At 43.4% G+C, this 25,428-nt stretch overlaps 1 protein-coding gene across 3 annotated transcripts in view; it reads left to right on the forward strand.

Annotated features, from left to right (window-relative positions):
* The first annotated feature begins 3,577 nt into the window (after positions 1–3,577).
* LOC147901123 (PITH domain protein (DUF1000)) overlaps positions 3,578–25,428 on the forward strand; it is a 46,308-nt gene continuing 24,457 nt past the window's right edge. For all 3 annotated transcript variants that reach the window (XR_015541132.1, XM_087375772.1, XM_087375773.1), the window contains exon 1: positions 3,578–3,814. Coding sequence is in view for 2 of the 3 variants with exons in the window: in XM_087375772.1 (XP_087231898.1) it covers positions 3,731–3,814 (84 nt within the window). In the remaining variant the exon portion in view is untranslated. The remainder of the gene's footprint in view (positions 3,815–25,428) is intronic.

Raw genomic sequence — 25,428 nt, forward strand, 5'->3', positions numbered from 1 at the left:
TTGGTGCAAGAGCTACCAGAACAATCGCCAATTCTGTTTATGAAAAGGAGGTTGCATGGACAATCTTTCCCTTGTCAGGGAGAGAAAAGTTCAACTAAGAAGGAGAAAAATGATAAAATCGAGCTAGCAAGTGTTCAAGGCATGTATTTTGTAAAAACGACAATCCTGTTTAAGGGGAAGAAATTAAAGGAAGCGCAAAAGCTTTTTTTATTTCTTAAGATGCTCAGTAGGATTACCATCTATTTTATGAGATGTGGAATAAAGAGCTCGATTATGTTGCCATTTTGGAGACCCCCAAAGATTTTTTAGCAGATGAGCTAGCAAAATTTTAGAAGATTTCACAGAAATAGAAAGTAACCATATTTGGGAAGTCGTATGTCCATGCCAAGGATTTGATTACAGAAAAAAAGCTTTGGATTCCCATCAATAGGAGGTTTGATAGCTTTCCAGAAAAATACAAAGCAGTTTGTAATATTCATAGTGAAGGATGCATGCTATTGGAGGTAAGCCTTGCTTTTGTTGTGTTTTTTTATCTTTGTTATCATGAAGGTACGGAAGGCATGCCAGAAGAGGCCATGGAAGATCCTGGGGAAGAACCTGATATTGAAGACAAATAAAAAAATATAGAAGAGGCACAAGAATTAGAAGAGGAGGATATTAATCTTGAGGAAGAGAGAAAGGAGGTTGTAGCCTTGGATCTTGTAGCCTTAAAGTCACAAATAGTAAATGGAGCTATGTCTACGGAAGGACTGTATTTTGAGACATGTAGTCTAACTATATCTATCCTTCCTTTCTTCACTATTCAAGGTCTAGAGTATTATCTACTCTCAGATATACATGTCACTTTGACCTCAGAGAAGATTATGCCTTGGCCTTAATTGCTTAAATATGTAGCATAGATAAGGATGTTGGAATTGAAGATGATGAATTAATGGTACTAGAAGATACATTTGATCCCAAGGAGGCGCTCTCGATGTGCTTTAAGAAAACTGAGGATGAGGAGGACATGGATGATGAGACCCTTAACAAGGTCAAAACGCAAAAGCTAGAGGAGCAGAAGGATGTTTAGTTAAAGGTGAAGGAGCAAAGGAAAACACAAAGTAGTGTGGAAAGAAGCACTGATCCTTGGACCGATACAATTTTGGAGGATGATGAGAATATGAAGATATGCTATCACTATTTTCTCTGCTAGATCTTTTTTATCATAACTTGTATATATTTCTCATTGCTTCTTTTTTATCATGACTTGTATATATTTCTCATTGCTTATTTTTTTATACTGTAACTCTACATTGAAGATGATAGTTTTCTAAGACAGTCCTATGGGAGCCGAGAAAGGAGACTTCGACAGTTGTCTTCCCTTGCATAGTACATGAAGAAGCCAAGATTTTGATATACCACAGATAATTAAGTAACAACGGAGAGACTATTGTCTACTTTTTTAAATGTTTGTCAAAATATCTTGGTGGGTACCAGGTAATTTGGTAGAATGACAAAGTTATATTAATTGAGAAATTAATTGCTTTGGACATTTTTGGGTATGGCCCAGGCAAACAATGCTCAAGGGCACGGTACTTTTTGACATACATTGCTCACGCTTTAGCACTTGGAATCAAAGATCCTAGCCAATTAGATGGTTATGGAAAGCATCATTTGATTAGGTTTTGAGAGCCACTTCTACTAGATTCTGAGGCTAAACAAATCGAAGGAGGGTAGCTTGATGTAAAAGAAGTACAAGAGTATACTCAAATATATTGTATTGTCAAAAGTTACAAAGGACACAAAGTCCTACAAGAAAAGATAGTCATCTCAAAATTTGCACATAATTTTCCTAAAAAATATTACAAAGTCTGTGCTTCATTGTTATAAATCTCCATAAAGTTTCCAACTCTATCAATCTACTTGTGATTCACAAAGACCTTTGATTGCCTCCACTCTACGTGTTTCTGTGCAGCTATTGAATTATCAAGGATTTGCCTTCTTTTTTTCTTCTGTACCATATTAAAGGCAAGTTTAACTTTTGACAATGAAACTTTTTTATGGATTTGCAACCTTTGAAGTATACCACTGAAATACTTCTTTGAGACTGTTTGCCTTATGTGCTCCTCCAAAATGCTGTGTATGTCGAAAAAAAGCATTTCTTGCAGTGGAATGAACTTTTCAATTCCTTGTGTGGACCATATTGCAAGGCAACCAGACTTTTTAACAAAATATGGAAGGTGGTTATATAGAATATGCTGCAATCACAAAAAGTATTCAGGCACTATTTTGTAGACCATGTTTGAAGGTATAAACTATGTATACAAAACAAATTAATTCAACTTACCATGTAATGTGTTATATTGCAACTTGTCCATGCTTGGTTCATTGATTTTCCAAAAGTTTTTAGCTCCTCTTCTAACATAATATGATCGCTCTTGGTTCATGTCTTTTTGTCACAAAGCTGGAAAAGCTTGTTTAAGGATTTCCATATATCTGCTTTAACATTTCGAGGAACACCATCCGCTATATCATCTTTAACTGCATTATGCACATGCTTCCAAAGGTCGTATCTCACTGTGGAAACATATCTTGATCGTCTAGCAAGCTTCCCTTCTCTTTGTGGTTCTGATAAAAATCCTCTTGCTTTGACTCCACCAATTAGCGATTTGATAGAAACATCCTTTCCATTTGAAGACTTCTTGGTGTCTGTTATGATATGAACATCTCCTCCATGGAAACCCATGTCCGATAATACTTTTTCTAATGCAGCAATTGCTTTTTCTTATGTTTTTTTGGTCGAAGCTTCCAAGAAAATCCAATATATAATTATTCTACATAAAGCATGCAATGCGCATATATGTACATTGCACAAAGAAATATAAAAAATTGCTTTGAATTCTGGATCTCAATCTTGTCCCTATTAGAAGCTCTTCTTTACCATTTAGGATCCATGACATGAGCTAGCTCCTTGTAGTAAAGGCATGGAGATTTTGAATTACCTCCTTTGCTTATGTTGAAATACATTTGACGGTCTTGAGGTCCCTTGCCATATGCCAATCAACGTGGAAATCACCCTTGCCGTCAACATGAAGTTGCTCTCCTTGAATCTGATATTTGATGACTTCTGGTATTTTTGTATGGTGAAACACCCAAAACAAGGTTTGGTGGTTCTCTATCTTTACCTGCCATTAAGAAGAAACTCTATTGAAGCATCTAGATCAAATAAATGAAATCAAACAGCAATATATTTGAAAAATGAAAGTTCATGCCGCTTACCTCAAATGCTCCCAACCACCAAATGTGCTTCGTTGATTGTACATTGAAATGCTTTGAGTTTTCTTTTGTGATTGCTGTATTGAGTACTCTATTCATAAGTGTGATGGTCACTCTTTCAATCTTTTTCTCTTTAACAATTTCACATTCATCTAACTTTATAACAAATATAAGTCGTCCCTGACATTCTTCAAATGTGATTCCATAGAATTCAGCCATTCTTTTTTGCAATTGTTCAAGATCAACAAAAATATTATTCCAAGGATTATACAGAGTGGTCCCCTTGCTACTTTCAAAGTGCATTCTTCGTCACCATCTGTTTTCCTTGAAGTCTGTGTTGGTTTTGATCTTGCAAAGCTCTAGGTTTTATAACCTGCCGTGCGCGAGTTCTGCATTCTTCGTCATCTCGCAGCTCTAGGTTTTTCCTGTTTTCCATCCGCTTGTTTGATCTTGCAACGCCTTCCCGCATCTCAGCATGGCTTGCACCCACAACCACGACTGCTCCGCGCACGATTGCTCTGCTGATTGGTCGCTCTACAAATATATCGACGTCCCCCGGGTTCGGGCTTCCTTCCTTCGTTTTCTGTTGCTTTTAATCGGTTCCAGAGGGAGGGGAGCATGATCTGCACGCAATTCCCCTTGCATTTTTTTAAAAGTACGATTAGATCCAAACCTGTTATGGAAGTTTGCGCATGGCTTTACCAAACTTCCCGTGATTTGAAATATAACGGGTACTCCCTTTCGCAGCAACGTGTCTCATTCCTCTGTGGAGGTCTTTAGGCGTAGAGTGTGTATCCTTTTCGATTCAAAGCATAGGTTTAGGGACGACCATTGCGCCGTATGGCTTCCATAAGGATGAATTGGAAGCTTTAGAATGGAAAGGCGGAGACTGAGTTTTAGTAATGACGTAAAATATGGGACTCGTGGCTTTAAACGTGTGGCCGGATCTAGTAACTAGGACGCCATTGTGTACTCATATGGCTTAACTATTTCTAACCTATATGGATTCGAACGATTTGTGTCAGTCATGAGACTTGATTCCTTGGAGGGCTTTGAAGGTGGGCGGAGAGCCTTTGTGAGGTGTGAAGGGCCTTCTAGGGGAGCGTGCCCCAAAATAGTCAAGGAAACTAATAGTATCTTTAATGGTTTCACAGATATCTAATGCTTCTTCGGAGAGAATGTTCCTTGAGCTTTGGGTGTGGGCCTGGTAGCATGCCAAGAGTAATGGAGATACAAGATAAGACGACAAACAAATGAGCTCAGTATGGCTCAATTATGACCTTAGAGTACGTCAGTAGATAGTCCAAGCTGTTAGGAATCTGTGGGTGTGATTAGAATTGAATTCTGACAACTGGGAAATTTTAAGGCTTTTGGGAGTGACACGTGGCAGACTGCCACATGGAATCTGAGCTGGCAGGTCAGTCCACTTGTCCCACACATGTGGCAGCATGCATGGCAGGGCATGCAGGCCAAGTGTCTGGTCCCAAATTTGGTAGATTTGGGACAGGTTGTAGACTGTCCTCTTTGGGACTGCAACCCACCAAAAATTTGGGACAAGCGTCCACCTTCCACTTTGGGCCTGGGGGGGGCTGAGCCTATAAAAGAAGGCCTCTTCCCTTCATTCCCTACATGAAAAAATTCGTTACTTTTCTTCTCCCTCCTTTTGGTTGATGCAGCAGAACCTCTCCAGCTCTTTGGGTGCAGTCAGCTTCTCCCCAAGCCATTCTCTCACCTCAACAACACTTTCTCTCTACAACATCACACTCTCTCTGTACAGTTCCAGTCCCTCCTCTCAAAAAATGTGCCCTCTCTCAGCTCTTCTGGAACAGCAGTAGCATCCTCTCTCCTTCTCCTAGCCTAAAGCAGCCACAACTCCTTTCTCTCTCCTGCTTCAGTCTTTCTCTCTCTACTATAAAATTTCTCTCTCTATTGTTCCAACCCCTTTCCCTTATAGAAATCTGTGTTGGGGTAAAGGCACATTGCCTACCCTTATATTAAAGAATTAAAGTTAGGACACCTATGACTGTCTTAAGACAGTCATAGGGTAAACCTAATCCTAATAAAACTTAAGTGAGTTTGTGGTGTGGCTCACTCATCACTTCACACCTGCACTATTGTGTCACTCTCACTCTCTCTTGCTCCCTTTTCTCTTGTCTTCCCCTCTCAACTGGTATCAGAGCCTAGCCTACCCCTCCTCTCCCTAGCCTACCCCTACCGTACGGACGGAGCTCGCTGCTAACCGTACGGACGGAGCTCCAGCAGCGAGCTGTGGTGCAAGGCGGCGGTGTCGAGCAGCAAGGGCAGCTCCAAATCGGCGCATTTCGAGGGCAACAAGGCGGTGCAGGCGAGCGCATTTCGGCGCAGATCTGCAGGTCTTTTTCCGGAGCAGGTGGCTGGTCGCAGGTCGCTGGTCGCGGGTGGCTGGTCGCAGGTCGCTGGTCGCGGGTGGCTGGTCGCAGGTCGCTGGTCGCGGGTGGATGGTCGCTGGTCGCTGGTCGCGGGTGGCGCAGTACACATGAGCTGCTAGCTGCAGCTCGTGGCATTGCATCCAGCAGCAGCTGCTACTAGGAGCAGGCGTCGCTAGCCTTCCGTAGTCCAGCAGTATAGCTGCTGTGCTATTCAGTACCTCAGCTGTACGGACTGTCCGTACAGTCGTACGGACAGCCGTACACAGGTACGGACGACAGCCGTACAAAGGGTACGGACGACAGTCATTCTGTGCGCAGTCCATCAGCAGATACGCTGAGTTAGCGTCGAAACAGAAGGTACAGAAACAGCAGGTCTTGGTGTTTTTTGCTGCAAAATCTTTTTTTTTGGGGAAGTGTACTTGCTGCAAGGACAGAAGTACAGCAGGACAGCCGGAGTTTTTTTTTTACTGAGTGACATTCTCAGTTTTGGGTGACATTCTCAAAGGGCTTTTGCCTAGATGTGTTTGCAGTCTATGCCTTGAGGCAGTGTGTAGCCAGGGAGCACACATTTGCTTTCTTTCCGCAGTGCCTTTGGTGACATTTGTTGCAGGTCACATTCTTTGTACACACTCTGAAAATCTCAGTTGAGCCACGCTTGGTCAGGGCGCATCGAGTTTACTCGGTCCCTAACTGCCCATCGTTGACAGTGCTCAAAAGATTTTCTTCTGGGTGTTTGTACTTTGTGGTTTGTGTTGTTACTGAGTACACAGAGGCAGTCTATGCTTTGCACATTGTCAGGTACAAGAGTCAGAGAGATTTTCATATTGCTTGCTACCTCAGTGTTGAGGTGTTCTTCACTTGATTCAGGTGTCAGATCAAGGGGCTTTTGCCCAGACTTTGTTTGATTGCACTTGGGTTACCAACAGAGATCTTCAGATGCATTTTCTCCCCTTGGCATAAGGGTGATTGCTTGGGATTTATCCCATTTCCTGTTGCAGGTTTTGTGTGACAGGCTGAAGAGTCATTTATTTTTTTTTGGAGTGTCTTCTGCAATTTGAGACAGTGACATACCTCATCTGAGGTGGGAGAAGTGATCAGTACAGTCAGTACAGTCAGTACAGCAGTGTTTACAGCAGTCTGAGTGGTTTTGTCAGATAATTATGCACTGTTAAGCTCTTGTTGAGCAGCAGCAGCAGTCTGAAATTACTGTTTTTTATGCCTCTTTGAGCTCAGAACAGTTTGTCAGAAGGTACAGTACTTGCAGGGACATTTACTGTTTTGCTGCAGATTTTACTGACAGTAAAAACAGCACTTTTGAGAGTGCTACTGGCTCTTGAATAGAGCAGACTTTTTCTGAGAAATCAGAACTTTATTATTCAGTCTTTTTACTTCCAGGGAGTCAGGTACTTTCCTCATCTGATATGGCATCAGGAGGAGGTGATTCTTCAATTCTGAACATAAAGAAACTGGAAGGAGCACATAACTATGCATTATGGGCAGAACAGTGCTTGAATGTTCTTCTGTTAAAGAAGATTGCTAAGCCCATAAGGGTAAAGGGTGTCAAGCCATCTGATATGGCAGCTGATGATTGGGAAGAGCTTGATTTGTCCGCGAGGGCAGCTATCATGCTCACTATTTCAGACACTCTTGTGTTCAATGTACAGGCTGAAAAGACCTCTTATGGTCTATGGCAGAGACTAGAGGAATTGTATGCCCAAAAGAGCTCAGCCAGTAAGGTTTATTGGCTGAAGAAGCTGGTCGATCTTCGCATGAAGGAAGGTACAGCTATGACCTCACACTTGAGTGAGTTCAATGCTATCTTTACACAGCTGATTGCACAGGGGTTGAATCTTGATGAGGAGTTCAAGGCCACTTTCTTGTTGTGTACCCTCCCTGAGAGTTGGGACACTTTCAAGACCACCCTGTCTAATTCAAATATTACTCTTTTGTATGCTGATGTAGAGAGCTCTCTTCTTATGGAGGAGATGAGCAGGAAGAATAATGCGGGCAGCAAGTCTTCAAATGCTTTGCAGGTACAGGATAGAGGCAGGACTCAGCAGAAGGGGAAATCTGCTAGTAAGTCCAAATCCCGCAGTCAGTCCCGTGGCAAAAAGGACATTGAATGCTTTTATTGTGGCAAGAAGGGACATGTGAAGTCGAAGTGCTTCAAGTTCATACGGGATCAGAAAGCCAAGAAGGCTGAATCACAGGATGCAGGAAATGCAAGCAAAGGCAAAGGCAAGGCCACGCTAGTTGAATTGGATGCAGTGAATGTTGCAGCAGAGGACAGTGACAGTGACATACATGATGTTTTATGCTCTTCTGCTGTAATAGCACATGCTTTGGTTATTGATGGCCATGACATGCACACCTGGCTCTTGGATTCAGGTGCCTCTTTTCATGTTACACCTCACAGGGAGTGGTTTACTTCCTACACAGGTACTCATGGAGTTGTTCATCTTGGGAACAACTATGCATGTCAGATTGCAGGGATTGGCAGTATACAGATAGTATTTCCTGATGGACAGTCATTTATGCTTGATGGTGTTCGCCATGTGCCGGAAATCAAGAAAAATCTGATTAGCACTGGCTTATTAGATGACAGTGGTTACCACACCACATTTGGGGATTCCAAATGGGTGATTACTGCTGGCCAGACAGTAGTGGCTGAGGGTTTTAAGAGTGATACCTTGTACCCTCTTTATGTTTCCAGTGTGGGTAATCATGTTGTTGCCATAACCGAGCTGCCAAAGGTTTCATTGTGGCATAGCCGGTTGGGACACATGTCTGTTAAAGGAATGAAAGAACTGTCACGTTTGGGTTATCTGCCGTCTCTCTCATTTTCAGATTTGCCTACTTGTGATCATTGTATTTTTGGCAAACATTCTGTGACTCCTCATAAAAGGAGAACTCCCCAGAATAGAGCACCACTTGATCTAGTGCACACTGATTTGTGTGAGATGCCACAGTTATCACTAGGGGGTGCCAAATATTTTATTACTTTCATTGATGATGCCACACGTAAGGTGTGGGTCTATTTCTTGAAGCATAAGGGAGATGCCCTAGATGTTTTCAAGAGGTTTGTCGCTCAGGTTGAAAATCGGACAGGTCGTAGGCTGAAATGCCTCAGATCCGATAATGGGGGTGAGTATGTGTCACATGCTTTTGTGCAGTTTTGCCAAGCTAAGGGCATCAAACAGGAACTCACAGCCCCTCATAATGCATCTCAAAATGGTGCAAGTGAGCGGATGAATCGAACTATTCAGGAGAAGGTTCGATGTATGTTGTCTTATGCTGCATTACCCCATGGCTTTTGGGCAGAAGCCGTGCAAACAGCAGTTCACATTATTAACAGGTCACCAAATAAGGCTTTGGAGTTGAAAGTGCCAGAGGAGGTGTGGTCTGGCAAGCCACCCTCATATAAGCACTTACGGGTATTTGGCTGCGAGTGCTTTGCTCATGTACGCAAAGATCTACGCACCAAACTGGATCCAAAGTCTATCAGATGCATCTTTATGGGATATGGTGATGAAGGTGAAATGGGGTACAGATTATGGGATCCCGTTAAACGGAAAGTTATACGCAGCAATGATGTCATCTTTAAAGAAGATTGTGTACACAAGGAACCCGTGCAACCTGTGGAATACAGGCGGGTTATTTATGATGATGTTGGACAGCAAAGAATGCCTATTTATATACAGCAGCAGGCTGCTGCAGATCACCCTGTTCAAGAGGGTATACAGGCTGAAAATCAGCCACAAAATTTTGCCAATAATGCACCACTGGATGTGCCAACAGATGGGGCTGTAGAACAGCCAGCTACGGTGGTACAGCCACCTGTTATGCATGAAGAACAGGCTGGACAGCAGCCTAATCCGGAACAGTTTGTTAGGAGGAGCACCCGTGCACAACGGCCTCCTGCCAGGTTTGTTCCAGGAGCCAATAATGTGGCTGATTTTATCATGCTGACAGATTGTGGTGAGCCTTCCAGCTTCAAGGAAGCTATGGGAAGAACAGAGAAAAAGAAGTGGGAAAAAGCCATGCAGTTAGAAATGGACTCTCTACTTCAGAATGATACATGGGACTTGGTGCAGTTACCTGCAGGCAGAAAAGTTTTGCCATGTAAGTGGGTTTACAAAGTCAAAGTGGATTCAAATGCTTTACCGAGGTATAAGGCCAGATTGGTTGCCAAGGGATTTAAGCAGGAGAAGGGCATTGACTTTGATGAGATCTTTTCCCCTGTAGTTAAGATGACTACTTTGAGAGCAGTGTTGGCTCTTGTTGCTCATGCTGACATGGATTTATGTCAGATGGATGTGAAGACAGCTTTTCTTCACGGAGATCTCCATGATGAGATCTATATGAGTCAGCCAGAGGGATATGCTGTTAAAGGAAAAGAGCAGCTTGTGTGTAAGCTCAAAAGGAGCTTGTATGGACTCAAGCAGGCGCCAAGAGAATGGTACAAGAAGTTTGATGCATTCATGCAGTCCCAAGGGTATCATAGGTGTGAGACCGATCATTGCTTGTACACCAAACGGGCAAAGGATGGCAGTTTGATGCTACTCATTCTATATGTGGATGACATGCTTATTGCCAGTAAATCTCAGCATGAGATTAGTGCTTTGCAGAAACAACTGCATAAGTCTTTTGACATGAAAGACTTGGGTGATGCCAATCATATTCTTGGCATGCGTATTACTCGTGACAGGTCCAAGGGACTTTTATTTCTGTCACAGAAAGAGTACATTGACAAAGTACTGCAGAGGTTTAAAATGGAAGGGGGGAAGTCCATTAGTACCCCGTTGCCTCCACATTTAAAACTCAGCAGTAAGGACAGCCCCAGATCACATGATGATAAGGCTGAAATGGCCAAGGTTCCGTATGCATCTGCAGTTGGATCTTTGATGTATGCCATGGTTGCCACTCGTCCGGATATTGCTTTTGCGGTGGGAGTCATCAGCAGGTACATGGCAAATCCAGGCAAGCGGCATTGGGAAGCAGTGAAAGGTGTCTTGAGGTATCTCAAAGGTACCAAAGACTTGTGCATATGCTATGGTAGGCAGGATGCATTGGTGCATGGTTTTACAGATTCAGACTATGCAGGGAATGCAGATAACCGGAAGTCTACTACCGGTTATATTTTTACATTTGCAGGAGGTGCTATATCATGGGTGTCTCGGTTGCAGAAATGCGTTGCACTATCAACCACAGAAGCTGAATATGTTGCAGCCACTGAGGCTTGCAAGGAAGCAATATGGCTTACTCGGCTGGTGGGAGATTTGGGCATTACAGGAGATATGCCAGTTCTGCATTGTGATAGTCAGAGTGCTATCATGTTGGCAAAGAATCCGGTCTTTCATCAGAAGACCAAGCACATAGAGGTGAAATATCATTTCATCAGGGAGGTACTGGAAGACAAGCGTCTAGAGCTTGTGAAAGTCCATACTGATGATAATCCTGCAGATTTGCTCACTAAGAGCTTGCCTACAGAGCGGTTTGCACATTGCCGCCACATCATGGGATTAGGATGAGACCATTCTTACTTTATGGTCTTGTATACAGTAACTGTATATTGCTGTATTTTTATTCTTTTCTCCCCTTTAGGCACATTGGCCTTTAGGTGGGAGGTTGTTGGGGTAAAGGCACATTGCCTACCCTTATATTAAAGAATTAAAGTTAGGACACCTATGACTGTCTTAAGACAGTCATAGGGTAAACCTAATCCTAATAAAACTTAAGTGAGTTTGTGGTGTGGCTCACTCATCACTTCACACCTGCACTATTGTGTCACTCTCACTCTCTCTTGCTCCCTTTTCTCTTGTCTTCCCCTCTCAATCTGTCTTTCTTTGTACCTCTGGAAAAGCAGCAGCTCCTCTCTTACATCCCCTCCCTTGGGATCAACATTGGCACTCTCTCTCTATAGCTATCACTCCATAAAGGCTTTCTCTCTCTGGTCTACAGGGTGTTTTTCTGAGCTGTTCTCATTCCAGTCCCATTTCCATACTCTCCTCACCCAAGGGAGCTTCAGAGGCATCAAGGACTTCATCTACAAAAGAGTCAAGTCACGAAGGGAGTTTGTATTGTCAAGTTTATCTCATTTACAGCACTATTTCATGTTGTTTCTACTATCTTTCTAGAAACTAGTGCTTGCCTCTAATGTTGGATGTAAGTGGTGATTGTTGTAGGCTTCTTCCTTGTGGATTGGGCAAGCCAAGTGTTGAAACTTGAGCTTGGAGTCCTCCTTTCTGTTGTCTACCTTTTACATATGCTCTTGAGTCTTGTATCTAGGTCCTAGGCTTTCACTGAGTTCATTAGTTTGGAAGGTGCATTGCACCTTGGTCTTGTATCTCCATTTTCAAGAATAAAGTGAGCTTGGATAAGGCGGGGGGGTCGTCTTGGTCCCTCAATCATATTGCAATTTCCAATGATGTCACTTTGTGTTTAAGTTGTATAAGTCTTAATTCTAGCTTAATTGCAATCTCTTAAGTTCAAGTATATGTGTTTGGCAACTCGCAATCATTTCATTCAAACGCCTCTGCAAAATCCGTTGTCTAAATTGATAGAAAGCTCCAAGTAGTTTACAGTGCCTCTTCAATATCTCTTCATACTCAGAATTATGTTCTGAATACCAAGCTGCTGAAATCTCTTTATAGTAACCTGCTCAATAAGCTGAAACATATTCTCAACAAACTGGTCAGTATTAAAACAATTCTCTCACCCAAATGTTTCGTTGAACTAGGTGGACCTTGGCTATAAATGATTTTGTGATGAAGAGCTTCTTAATCTATAGAGACTATAGATCATCACTCTCTTTTTCCAACTCTTCTATTTCAGCCCTATTCATCCTATCAGATGCTCTACATGGATTTTTCTCCGTCTATACTCTAAAATGAATATGCCTACTCTCTATTCAGTTCACACATCCATACCAGTGTTGGTTGAATGGATAGCATTTACACTTGGTTCTATGCTCATCGTAGAGTCTTGGGATGAGGAGATAGAAGCCTCACCCTCGTGCTTGGATGCTTTGCCTTTCCCTTTTACAGAATTGGTTTTGGCAATTTTGGCTAATAGAGTAGGACATTTATGCCATGGATGCCCTGGCTTATTTTTCTTACATCCGAAACATTTACCCTCCTTAATTAGCTTTTTTTTCTCATCGTCAGTCATGGAAGGAAATGGTATCCATCCAGGACGTGATTGGTTGTTAACATTTTGTACAATAGCTTTCTCGTTTCCTTTGTTGAAGGGTTTACGAGGATTGAATTTTCTCTTAGCAATCCTAGCCAATTTAGTGAGGTCTTTCAAGGTGGTTGGGTTAAACATTTCAACCTCATATCTCACTTTCGGGGTTAGGGCTGCTAAATACTTCTTCATTCTATCTCGCTCTTCTCAGGTAACTCTAAAGAGAGTTTCTAGAACCTAGCTGTAAATTCAGCGTTACTCTCGTTATCAAATTGCTTGAACCTTTTCCAGTGGAAGGTTAATTCTTCTTCATGCCTTGGAGGCATGAAAGTGGCCTTAAGCTGCTCTATAAATTTGGCGGCTCCAAAATAGTGATGAGAGAAACCAGAGGACCGTGAGTGACCACTATAATGGCTCTTCAACTCACAAACACAATAATAGCATCACAGATGAACCCATAGCCTGTATATTTCATCAGTTTCTCAATCGCTTGCAACATCCCCCACTCTCTAGACTGCACTATGCTGGAAACATGTTATTCACAAACATAATAATAGAAATCCTTCAAGTTGATTTCCCATAAAGACAAGTATACATAACAGCTGACAAGAGGATCAATGCTGAAGCTAGGGAGCGCTTCTCCCACAAGTCCAATCTTTGCTGCAAGATAGGAGCAGCCTGTCAACACAAACCGGTCGTTTGTTGTGTTCTTTGTTTTCGACCTTTTTTTAAGCAGATTCAGGCCTGACTTCTTCTAGAGAGTTGTAGAGCTTGATTTCAGCTTCGCAACGAAAAAAAGAGCTCCTAAGTCCAAGGTAAGGATCGAAAGTTATCGCAAAAATAGTGACTATTGGTAGGTGGGACTGCTTTTTTAATCTGCATGCTCTTCACCGACGCCTCCACTGCCCTATCTACCACTAGTTCCACAATCAAAAATCACTTTCTACCATCATGCAGATAAGCATCTAGTCCTACCATCCATTGAAGAATAGGCTCTTTTCCTGTTTGTAATAAGGACCACCACATCAAAGCATCCTTTTGTAGATGTAGTGTGGCAAGAGCAAGCTTCTCGTGGTCAGTCTTATCTTGATGGGTAAAATATAGCTCAAAATGATGAATCCAATTGAGGATTTTATCCACCTCTCTTGCTCCATCATACTTTGGTAATTCTATTCTCTCTCAGGGTTGGAATTCAGCTCTCTTTGGGGGGTACTCAAATCGTCATCCCCAAAATTCAGCACTCTCTTAGTTTCTAATTTTGTCATAATGGATTGTTCAATCATATGGCTAAGCTGAGAACCCTCTTGCACTTGGATTATAATCCATGTGTATGGGATTTTGAGTTAAAGGCGTAAATTCAACGCCTTGCTCTTGGATGGATTCGTTTCTCCCTTCATTTCTAAAGAAAAACTCCCTATCAAGAGTTTCTTGAAGGAGAGATGAAGGTAATTCTATACGTGGGTTATCATACTCAATATGTGTGTAACCCTCATCTACATTATCCTCTTCAAGAGGAGGTGATGGTGTTCTCTCCCTATCTATTTCTCGTAGTGGAGGAAAAAGAACAAGTTCATTATTAAATATCCCTTCTCCTTCCATTCTTTCCTTTTAGTAATACAAGAGAGAAAATGACTTGCTGTAACGGTGGGGCGGGTTTGCGTCAGCCTGCCGTCACGCTTGTTGCTACTCTTTAATCGGAATTTGCTATTGGGTTTCAGTTTTCAAGCCTCGTGTCTGTCATGCCGTGTCTGGTCAACGTGTGGCCTCGTCGTGCGTCATCTTCTGAACGTGGCGTCTCTTCCGTCCATTAGTCTGTCTTTTGCATGCACGCCTTCTTTCGCACGGGGCCTGCTTGCATGTGCCTTGCCAGTACGGCCCCTTCTTCTTGCAGTCCGCGGCTTTGTTTCGCGTGCTTTCGCCCTGTCTCGCTGCACTCTTCCTCTTCTCTTGCTGTCCTTTCATGGATTGTCACTGCTCTGATACTACCAAATGTGAAGAACTAGCCTTCTCAAGAATGCAAATGTTTGCAATGCATGCGGAATTTGAATGCCAATTGAGCCTCCAATGGGGAAGAGCGCCCTCGTGAGAGTACTTGTTTCTATTTTTGACCTAAATGCAAGGTGTGTGAGAGATGGCAGATGAATGCAAGGTGAATGAAGAATGCTATGTGAGATTCACAATGAAAGGGTGATACCCTTTCATTAATGTCCCTTGAGATCACTCAAGTTCCATCTTCCCATTTACACCTACCCTTAGTCTATGACCTCTGCGTCTACCATTCACCTTAATGCACCTTTCCCTTCCTATTGCCTTAGGACCTAGACACGTGTGTGCACTTTTTTATTAGTAGAATAAGTATCACATGTCCAAATTCGATGCCGTCTGAAGCAGTGGCTCCAGCTCGACTAGTCCTATCTACTGAGATGATCCACCGCCATAACAAATCGGTCGGTGTTCATCATAAATACAAATACATGTTACACCATTGGCATATAATATATAATAATGTTTTAATGTCTACTAATCATGGACTAGTGATTTCTAGTCATGACAGTGCAGCCCAGTGATGGGAGGCCACGAGGTCCCTTCGACAACCACCCTTGTTGTCATTTGGTAAGATATTATCTACACCTTGCGTGCCATATGGGAGCGTGGGTCATTAGGATCTTAGATGAGTGGGTATGTTTTTCCAAGGCTTGGCTTGCAGGTGTCTTCTATGTATTCATAGAGCAAGGCATTCATTGGACTAGTCCCTCACCTTGGTTGTTGGCTCTTGTTTCAAAGATTCCCTAGGCAGTGAGCTGGGTTCTTTGAAAATAGGTTGGTTGAGAACTAGTCTTTTTCTCTTGTTTTTCTTCCATGATTAGTGCCACATGGATTGTTGTCACCAAGTTGTAAATATGCCAAGTCAAAGCTCCAGTTGACCATTTATTTGATCATAATTAAAGAGTTCTTCATTTATTTAATTATGTTCAAAGAGTTATCTTTTATTGGTCAAAGTGTTGACTATGTTTAAAGATACTTAACTCCGGTTAGGGAGACTTATACAAGCACTGTTGGTGTCCGTACATTTATACGGCTTCCGTACAGTTGAATGCATTTCGTCGTACAACTTACGTCAGCTGTTCATACAGTCGTACTATCCGTATTGTACGGACTGTTGCAGGTCTTCAGAGCAAAGTACTTTTGCAGGGTACTCCAACAGGGTGGTCATTTGCAAAACTTTCTTTGCAGGTGGACCTTGGAAGGTGTCTTTGTCAGGCATTTTTTCAGATAGCCATTTTTTGGCTTGCATCTTGGGAGTAAATTTGGGGCTTTTGCAGATAATTTTGGGGCTTTTAGTTGATTTGCCCCTTTCAGGTGTAATTTCTTGCAGAAATTTGGTTTTAGAGAGTATGTTTGCAGCAAGTAATGATGCCAGAGTTCTCTTCCTGAAGAGAGAGCTATCTCATACGCATATGGATGAGGGAGATTCCATGAATGCTCACCTCACAAAACTTCAGGATTTGAGGGAACAATTGCTGAATATAGATGAAGTTATTCCGGATTCAGTGAATTCTCTTCTTGAGTCTTATCTTGGTTTCCATACCTCTTTGAATTTGTCACTGAGGGGGGGTAGCAATCCTCTCTCTTTTCACGATTTGGTGGGACTTTTGTTGCAAGAAGAGCAGACAAGAAGAAATATGGCAACACGGGTTTGCGAGCATGCCATGCTTTCTAAGTTTAAGCCCAAAGGAAAAGGGCAGCCAAAGCAACATGCCAATGAGCCCGCACATCAGCATAAAGCTGATTCAGGATAGCCCTCTTACAAGGCTAAAGGTGATGCAGATAAGCCTAAAAAGAAGGGCATTTGTCTCTACTGCAAGAAGCTAGGTCATTATATTGGTGAATGCAAGAAGTGCATAGCTAAAGAAAAGAAAAGGGATTCAGGTATGGCTGTCTTAAATGCATCACCTCCTAATGCACATGATGGAGGAGATGTTACAGCCAACTTTGTGGAAGAGCACTATGCTTTTTTGTCTTGCATTTCAGATTTTTCAGTGGGTAGTTCAGATGCTACATCCACTCTTGATGATGACCCATATTCTTTCTTGACTTATAGCTATGATCCTTCAAAGGATGCATGCTCTCTCAGTGTCAATGAGACACCGAACACTTGGTATTTTGATAGTGGTGCTAATAAGTAATCACTTTTAAGAAGAGCCTTGTTGCATCTCTGCATCCACCACCTACTAAAAAGAAGGTGACATGTGCAAATAATTCTTCTTATTCAGTGTGTGGAGTGAGGGACATCATACTTACAATGGCACATATTTCAGAATTACAGATTTTCTTTATGTGCCAGGTATATAGAAGAATTTGCTTTCAGTGTCCTCTCTCAATAGAGGAGGATTTCAGGTCATATTTGATGATGCTAAGTGTGCAGTCCGAGTCAAAGAGAGTGACTATGCTTTGATGTTGTCTAGCACTTTGTATCGGGGTCTTTTTCAGCTTGACATTTATGAGAAAAGATCTGATCTTGTATTTTCAGTGAGCACTCCCACTGCTGCGATGTAGAATGCGGAGTTATGGCATGCCAGATATGGGCACATGAGCTATGGGAGCTTGATGACACTTCAGAAGCATGCTACGGTTGATGCATTGCCTCCTTTGGAGTTACCTCCTCCTCATGCATGTGAGGGTTGCATCCTTGGCAAGATGTATAGATTTCTGTAAACTGCTCGGTGCTTTCTATCAATTCAGACAATGGATTTTGCAGAGGCGTTTGAATGAAATGATTGCGAGTTGCCAAACACATATACTTGAACTTAAGAGATTGCAATTAAGCTGGAATTAAGATTATACAACTTAAACACAAAGTGACATCATTGGAAATTGCAATATGATTGAGGGGCCAAGACGGCCCCCCCCCCCCCTTATCTAGGCTCACTTTATTCTTGAAAATGGAGATACAAGACCAAGGTGCAATGCACCTTTCAAACTGATGAACTCAGTGAAAGCCTAGGACCTAGATACAAGACTCAAGAGCATATGTAAAAGGTAGACAACAGAAAGGAGGACTCCAAGCTAAGGTTTCAACTCTTGGCTTGCCCAATCCACAAGGAAGAACCCTGCAAGAATCACCACTTACATCCAACATTAGAGGCAAGCACTAGTTTCTAGAAAGATAGTAGAAACAACGAGAAATAGTGCTGTAAATGAGATAAACTTGACAATACAGACTCCCTTCGTGACTTAACCCTTTTGTAGATGAAGTCCTTGATGCCTCTGAAGCTCCCTTGGGTGAGGAGAGTGTGAAAATGGGGCTGGAATGAGAACAGCTCAGAAAAACACCCTGTAGGCTAGAGAGAGAAAGCCTTTATGGAGTGATACCAATGCTGATCCCAAGGGAGGGGATGTAAGAGAGGAGCTGCTGTTGTTCCAGAGGTACAGAGTAAGGCAGATCTCTGCAAGGGGAAGGGGCTGGAACAGTAGAGAGAGAAATTTTGCAATAGAGAGAGAAAGACTGCAATAGGAGAGAGAAAGGGGCTGTGGCTGCTTTAGGCTAGGAGAAGGAGAGAGGATGCTACTGCTGCTCCAGAAGAGCTGAGAGGGGACAGATTTTTGGAGAGGAGGGATTGGAACTGTACAGAGAGAGTGTGCTACAGTAGAGAGAGAAAGTGCTGCTGAGGTGAGAGAATGGCTTGGGGAGAAGCTGGCCGCACCCAAGGAGCTAGAGAGGTTCTGCTGCATCAACCAAAAGGAGGGAGAAGAAAAGTGACTAATTTTTTCATGTAGGGAATGAAGGGGAGAGGCCTTCTTTTATAGGCTCAGCCCCCCCCCCCCCCCCCAACCAAGGTTGAGAGTGGAAGGTGGACACTTGTCCCATATTTTTGGTGGGCTGCAGTCCCAAAGAGGATAGTCCGATGATTTCATGATGTATTCCGCTTTGAGCTTGCTCTCGCGGGTTTTTTTTCTTACTTAATAGAAGTCTTTTTCTTGGGAAAAAAAAAAAAAGGAGGATAGTCCACACCCTGCCCCAAATCTACTAGATTTGGGGCCAGACACTTGGCCTGCATGCCCTGCAATGCATGTTGCCACATGTGTGGGACAAGTGGACTGACCTGCCAGCTCAGATTCCATGTGGCAGTCTGCCACGTGTCACTCCCAAAAACCCTAAAATCTCAAAGTTGTCAGAATTCAATTCTGATCATGCCCACGGGTTCTTAATAGCTTGGACTATCTACTGATGTACTCTAAGATCATAATTGAGCCATGCTGAGCTCATTTGTTTGTCGTCTTATCTTGTATCTCCATTACTCCTGGCATGCTGCCAGGCCCACACCCAAAGCTCAGGGAACATTCTCTTGAATGGTTTCTAGGTCAGTATGCAATCTGTGCATTTAATTGGTCCCATGTTTGGGTACTCAAGTGGGGTGTGGTTTCCAGATGTCTCTCTCAAAGAGAGGCCATCACTCTTGTGGGTCACTAATGCCCATAACCCCAAGCAAGGGGGTCCATCCTCAAATGCTAGACCATCCTCAAATGCTAGACCTAGTCCCCATTGACGGTAATTGAACCGTAGGAAAACATTTTATTTCTTCATAAGCATACTATTAAAAAACCCATAACCCCAAGAAAGGGGGTCCACCCTCAAATGCTAGAGCTAGTCCCCATTGACGGTAATTGAACAGTAGGAAAACATTTTATTTCTTAATAAGCATACTATTAAAAAACAAAAAGAAATATTACCAAGCAAGTGGATACATGTTGTTGAAGCAGGATGACATTCCCTCTCTCTTTCATTCGGTTGTCCTCAACTGAAATGCTTCCTCATAAGCATCTAGGATTTCAGGACACTCTTGAAATGTAGCTCTGCCCACCCATTGGGCATCAGTGGATGGGAGCCCTCTGAACTTTAAAAGGTACATCTTGCGAGTCGTGCCTCGACGTCCCGTAGTGAAGTTATGCAGAATAATCTGCTCCGGGTCAAAATTGTATATGGTAGATCTTTACCAACTCCACTTATGGAGTTTTCTATTGGCCTGACATGAAAAAGGACCCTGTTGCCTACATTTCAGCTTGTCTTGCATGTCAAAAAGCTAAGTATGAGAGAGGAAAACCCAAGGGTTTACTTCAGCCCCTACCCATTCCTGAGAGACCATGGGAACACATCACCATGGACTTCATTAGAGGAATTCCCAGGACCAATCAAAATCATGACATGATTTGGGTGATAGTAGATTGATTCAACAAGCAAGCCCATTTCATTCCCCGCAGAAAGAATCTCAAGGCATCTGAACCTGCCCATTTATTTATTAGACACATCTTTAGGCACCACGGCATGCCCAAGTCTATAGTATCAGATAGAGACTCAAAGTTCACTAGTAACTTCTGGTAGGCTTTGTTTGAGAACCTTGGAACTCTTCTAAGTTTCTCCTCAGCTTTTCATCCTCAAACGGATGGCCAAACTGAAGTTACGAATAGTATACTCTTGGATTTCCTGAAATTTTATGTGCATGACCAGCAAACCTTTTGGGAGAAATTCCTTCCTCTTGTGGAGTTTGCTTATAATAACACAATTCATTCCTCCACTGGAAAAGCTCCTTTCAAAATTGTATATGGTAGATCTTTACCAACTCCACTCATGCAAACAAAAGAGAAAATCTTTGCCACTGATCAATTTGTGGAGGATTATGACTCTGCTTATGCCACGGTTTGTGCAGCCATTCAAAAGGCACAGGAGAAACAAAGAGCAGGTACAAATAAAAGACGGAGGGCATTTGCAGTGAAAAAAGGGCAATGGGTCTTATTGAAATTTGAGAAAGCCCGGTTAAAAACCAAAGTGGGCAAAAAGCGCATCTACTTCAAGCTATCCTTTCGATATTATGATCCTTTTCAGGTGTTGCAGGTAATAAATGATGTCTCAGTCCGATTGAGACTTCCAGAGCATTGGAAGATCCACGATGTCTTCCACATAGAGACTTTTGCTTCTACATCCCGGATGACCACCATAAGGTCAGTTATTGCCAGAACTCCGCAAGTATAGGCTGATTGTAAATGCAAAGAAAAGTGGATTCTTTATGCCTGAAATTCACTTTCTAGGGCATATTATCTCAAAGGATGGGGTGCGCATGGATCCCGCGAAGATTGAACCAATTCGCAACTGGCAACAGCTTAAGAATTTGCATGAAGCACAAATCTTTTTGGGCTTATGCTTGTACTATAGGCGATTTATACGCCATTTTGCTGAAATTGCTTCACCACTCTATGCTATGTAGAAGCATCCTTCATGTGGGATGAAAAACAAATTGCAGCATTTGAGATGCTAAAAGAAAAGCTTACCACAGACCTAGTATTGATCTTACCAGTGTTGGAAAGGTCACCTCCCCATCTGTAAGCCCCTATATGAGGAGAGCGTGGGGGAGGGAGACCTAGGGCAGGATGTGCCCAAGAGAAAAAGAGAGAGAGAGGGGGCTGCCACATGAGCAGCACCTCACAAGAGAAGAAGGCTGCAACAGATGCCACGAATTACAGTGCAGATGGCGGGGCATCCAAGTGATGGAGCGGGCCTGCAAGAGGGCAGATCTGGAGCAGCAGAAGCGCCTAGGATGAGAAAGGCTATGAGCAAGTTAAAGGGTCTGCAAGAGGGCCTGGCAGCAGCACAAGTGTTGCAGGGAAGGGAGGGGCTGCAGTGGGCAGTACCTTGCCCTTTTATAGGGCCAGGAAACTGATCAGCCACATAGGCCAGCCCACAGCCCCATGCATAGAGGGGAGTGGGAGGGGGTTGGCACACAAAGCAAGGGGGCCTGGGCCCCCACTTAAAGGCAGGGAGCACACAGCCCTAGAGAAGTGCCCACAGCCCAATAAATAGGGGCCTGTGGGGTTGGTTCTATGGCAGACTGGTCGGCCATGTTAGGGCAGGCCAGTCGTCTACTGAAAGGGGCCCTAGATGTCTATATAAAGAGTCCTTTGGAGGGGCATAATTTATTCAGCAGTGCAGCTTCCAGCAGAGCAGAAAGGAGCAGCAGAGCGCCACCCTCGGGGCCTACATCCAGAAGCTGAAGGAGTACTAGTGTTGCTGCAGACTTAGCTCAAGTGTGAGGCTGAGACTTTGACTGTCTTCTAGGGCAGCAAGGAGCTGAGGTCAAAGGATGGAGAGTCCACATAAGCTCGAGGTGGAGCATGCGGGCTGGAGTCTAGAGATAACTGGCTGATAGGAGGACCTTGTGGTAAGATCAGAGGACCACACCATTGGTGGGACTCTGGATCTATATCTTTTGTATTGTGTCCATAGTTTTGGACGGAAATGTATTTTGGTGGTTTCTCTATCTGGCTGGTTCATTGTCTATTGATGAGTCTGCACATCTATGTGATGCACATTAAGTAAAGAAGTTTGTGATTCCACACCCCACACCACATTGTGTGAGCTCCTGGGCATTACTATAAGTCTTTTGCTGTGTGTACCCTCTGTTGGGTCTTTTCTAACAACCAAATCTTCGGAAAGCTTTTCACGTCCAAGCTGATGCACGTGGAAAGAATGGTCTTGGAGCAGTCATTAAGCAAGGAGGACGGGTAGTAGCCTATGAGTAGAAATTTGCAGGATGGCTATGCACAGAAGAAGGGCATAGATTATGAGGAGACTTTTGCTCCCACATCTCGGATGACCACCATAAGGTCTGTTATTGCCAGAACTCCGCAAGTATAGGCTGATTGTAAATGCAAAGAAAAGTGAATTCTTTATGCCTGAAATTCACTTTCTGGGGCGCATTATCTCAAAGGATGGGGTGCGCATGGATCCCACGAAGATTGAACCAATTCGTAGCAGGCAATAGCTTAAGAGTTTGCATGAAGTACGAAGCTTTTTGGGCTTATGCTTGTACTATAGGCAATTTATACGCCATTTTACTGAAATTGCTTCACCACTCTATGCTATGCAGAAGCATCCTTCATGTGGGATGAAAAAAAAATTACAGCATTTGAGATGCTAAAAGAAAAGCTGACCACAGACCTAGTATTGATCTTACCAGATCTTCGGAAAGCTTTTCACGTCCAAGTTGATGCATGTGGAAAGAATGGGTAATTATGCAAGAAGGACGGGTAGTGGCCTATGAGGGTAGAATTTTGCAGGATAATGAGAGACATCTGGGCATCTATGAGAAGGAATTGCCGGCTGTAATTCATACCCTCTCGCTACGTGGAAGCACTATTTTCTTGGGGCTGATTTCACAGTGCAGACAGATCATCAATCTTTAAGATATTTCCTCACTCATACGAAGTTATCTGAGAAGCATATGCGATGGGCCAATTTCTTATCCATATTTCACTTTCAGATAGTGCATGTGGAAGGTAAAAAGAATGTGGTGGCGGATGCATTGTCAAGGAAGCCTTAGGTTTCCGCAGTAACCATTGCTTACCACAGTGAATTGGATGCAATGAAGGACCAGTATGCTCAGGATGAGGATTTCTCAAGGATTTATGACCAGCTGTCTAATGATCAGCGGCATGACCATTATACTCTCAGAGATGGCTTCATTATGATGCATGGATGCCTTTGTGTCTCAAAGCAGCTACAGTCAAAGGTTATAATAGAAAGTCATGCTCCACCGTATGCAGGACATAGAGGCATTGATGCTACGTTTAAAGCAGTGGAACACTTTTTCTATTGGCCAGCTTTGAGACGGGATGTGGATGCCTTTGTCAGAACATGCATTATCTGCTAGAAGGTCAAGTTTGACAAGCAGAAGACACCTAGATTGTTGCAGCCATTGCCAATACCAGATAGACCGTGGGAGAGCATTGCCATGGATTTGCTGAATTGCTATGTGTTTGAGCATAGACACAATGGGAGTAGGCAGAGATACTCAGCTGGACCATGCCTTTCTTATTCAGCCACAGTCCCTCCTGTTCTCTTGGTCGAACAAGAGGCAGCGGATGCCTGTTCATGCACATATTGACAGATTCTATGTAGATGATTGGGCACTTGATAGAGGTGGATTGGTATGCATTGCTGCTAGGGTCTCCACTTCAGACCACTTTCTTGTTGTGTTGGCTATCTCAGAGCCCCACTTGAGAGGCCGATCTGCCAGCATCAGGATTCCAGATGCCTTGTACACAGAGGAGGACCTTACAGAGGCAGCCTTGCAGATATGGGTTTCTCATGTCCAGGGTGGGCAGCCATTGCCATCACAGGTAGCTGCTGCCCTTTCTGGTATTAGCGACTTCTACCTCTCAGTTGCTCATACCAGGAGACGAGATATTCTCAGACGTGAGATTGGTGTTCGCGAGCAATTGGCAGCTTTGCAGAGGGAAGAGCAGAAATGGCCTTCAGATGCTTGGATTCAGGGGCGCCTTGCTACAGCAAGGGCTCATCAGCAGGTATTGCTTGATCAGAGAGTAGAGTATGCCTTTCATGCACGAGAGTTCTTCTGGATTCAGATGGGTGGGAGAGTCAATAAACACTTTTTCTCTACTCTTGGCCCTAGACATAGTAGAGAGAGTGTATCCCAACTTATTGACTAACATGGGGTTTTACAGACAGATCCTGATGATGTCTTGTGCATAGCTTCAGATTTTTATGCCGCCCTTCTTACTACTGATCCTGAGACACAGGATAGAGAGAATGCTAGACAGGTTATTTGGCAAAGCATCCCTTTGTTGGTAAAACCGGATATGCATGTTTTGCTTGATGCACCTTTCACCAACACAGAGTTCAGGACTGCACTTTCAGCCCTTCACAAGGGCAAGTGCCCAGATTTGGACGGCCTTACCCCCTCTTTTTTCATTGCATTTTGGAATATGATTGGAGACTACATTACTTTAGCCTTGCAAGGCGTTTGGGACTCTGGTGAGATGCCCGGGTCGCTTACAGAAGGTCTCATCCACCTTATCCCGAAAGGAGGTTGCAAGAAATCTAGTGTCCCAATGGAGGCCTATCACACTTCTGGGGACTTGTTACAAGATTCTGGCCAAGGCAATCAGCCTCCGATTGCAGCCCCTTCTCCCAGATCTTATTCATGACACTCAGGCGGGATTTGTGCATGGCAGAAGCATTTTTGATAACATTTTCTCTTTTTGGGAAGCCTTAGAGTGGGCCATGCAGAACGGCGAGAATCTAGCCATTCTACTTTTGGACTTGGACAAAGCTTATGACAGAGTAGATTGGGGTTTTTTGGAGGGCACCCTTCTACGTTTTGGCTTTACTGATGCTTGGATTAGAGGTGTTTCCTCTTTGTACAGATCAGCCCACAACCAGGTACTTATTGGTGGGGTAAGGAGTGAGATTTCAGATTTTCAGATTAGTCCGTCAGGGATGCCCCCTTGCTCCTTTCCTTTTTTTGTTCGTGGCCGAAGCTATGAGTATCTATGTTAGATCTCAAGCTGACATCTTTGGGCTGAGACTTCCCATTAGAAGGGAAGAGAAGTTACTTGACTGTGAGTTGGCAGATGACACAGCAGTTTACCTTGATGCCACTCCACAGACGCTCACTTCTTTTAGGACAGCATCAGATTTATTTTGCTTGGCAGTGGGGGCGCAAATAAATTGGCATAAATCCAATGGCTTTTGGATCAGTGATGAGGACACTCCAGTTTGGGGGCT

The sequence above is a fragment of the Dipteris shenzhenensis genome, chromosome 6 (genome assembly GCF_047967505.1).
Source record: "Dipteris shenzhenensis isolate YYH24624 ecotype China chromosome 6, Dip_SZ_1.0, whole genome shotgun sequence".
Taxonomy (NCBI): Eukaryota; Viridiplantae; Streptophyta; class Polypodiopsida; order Gleicheniales; family Dipteridaceae; genus Dipteris; species Dipteris shenzhenensis.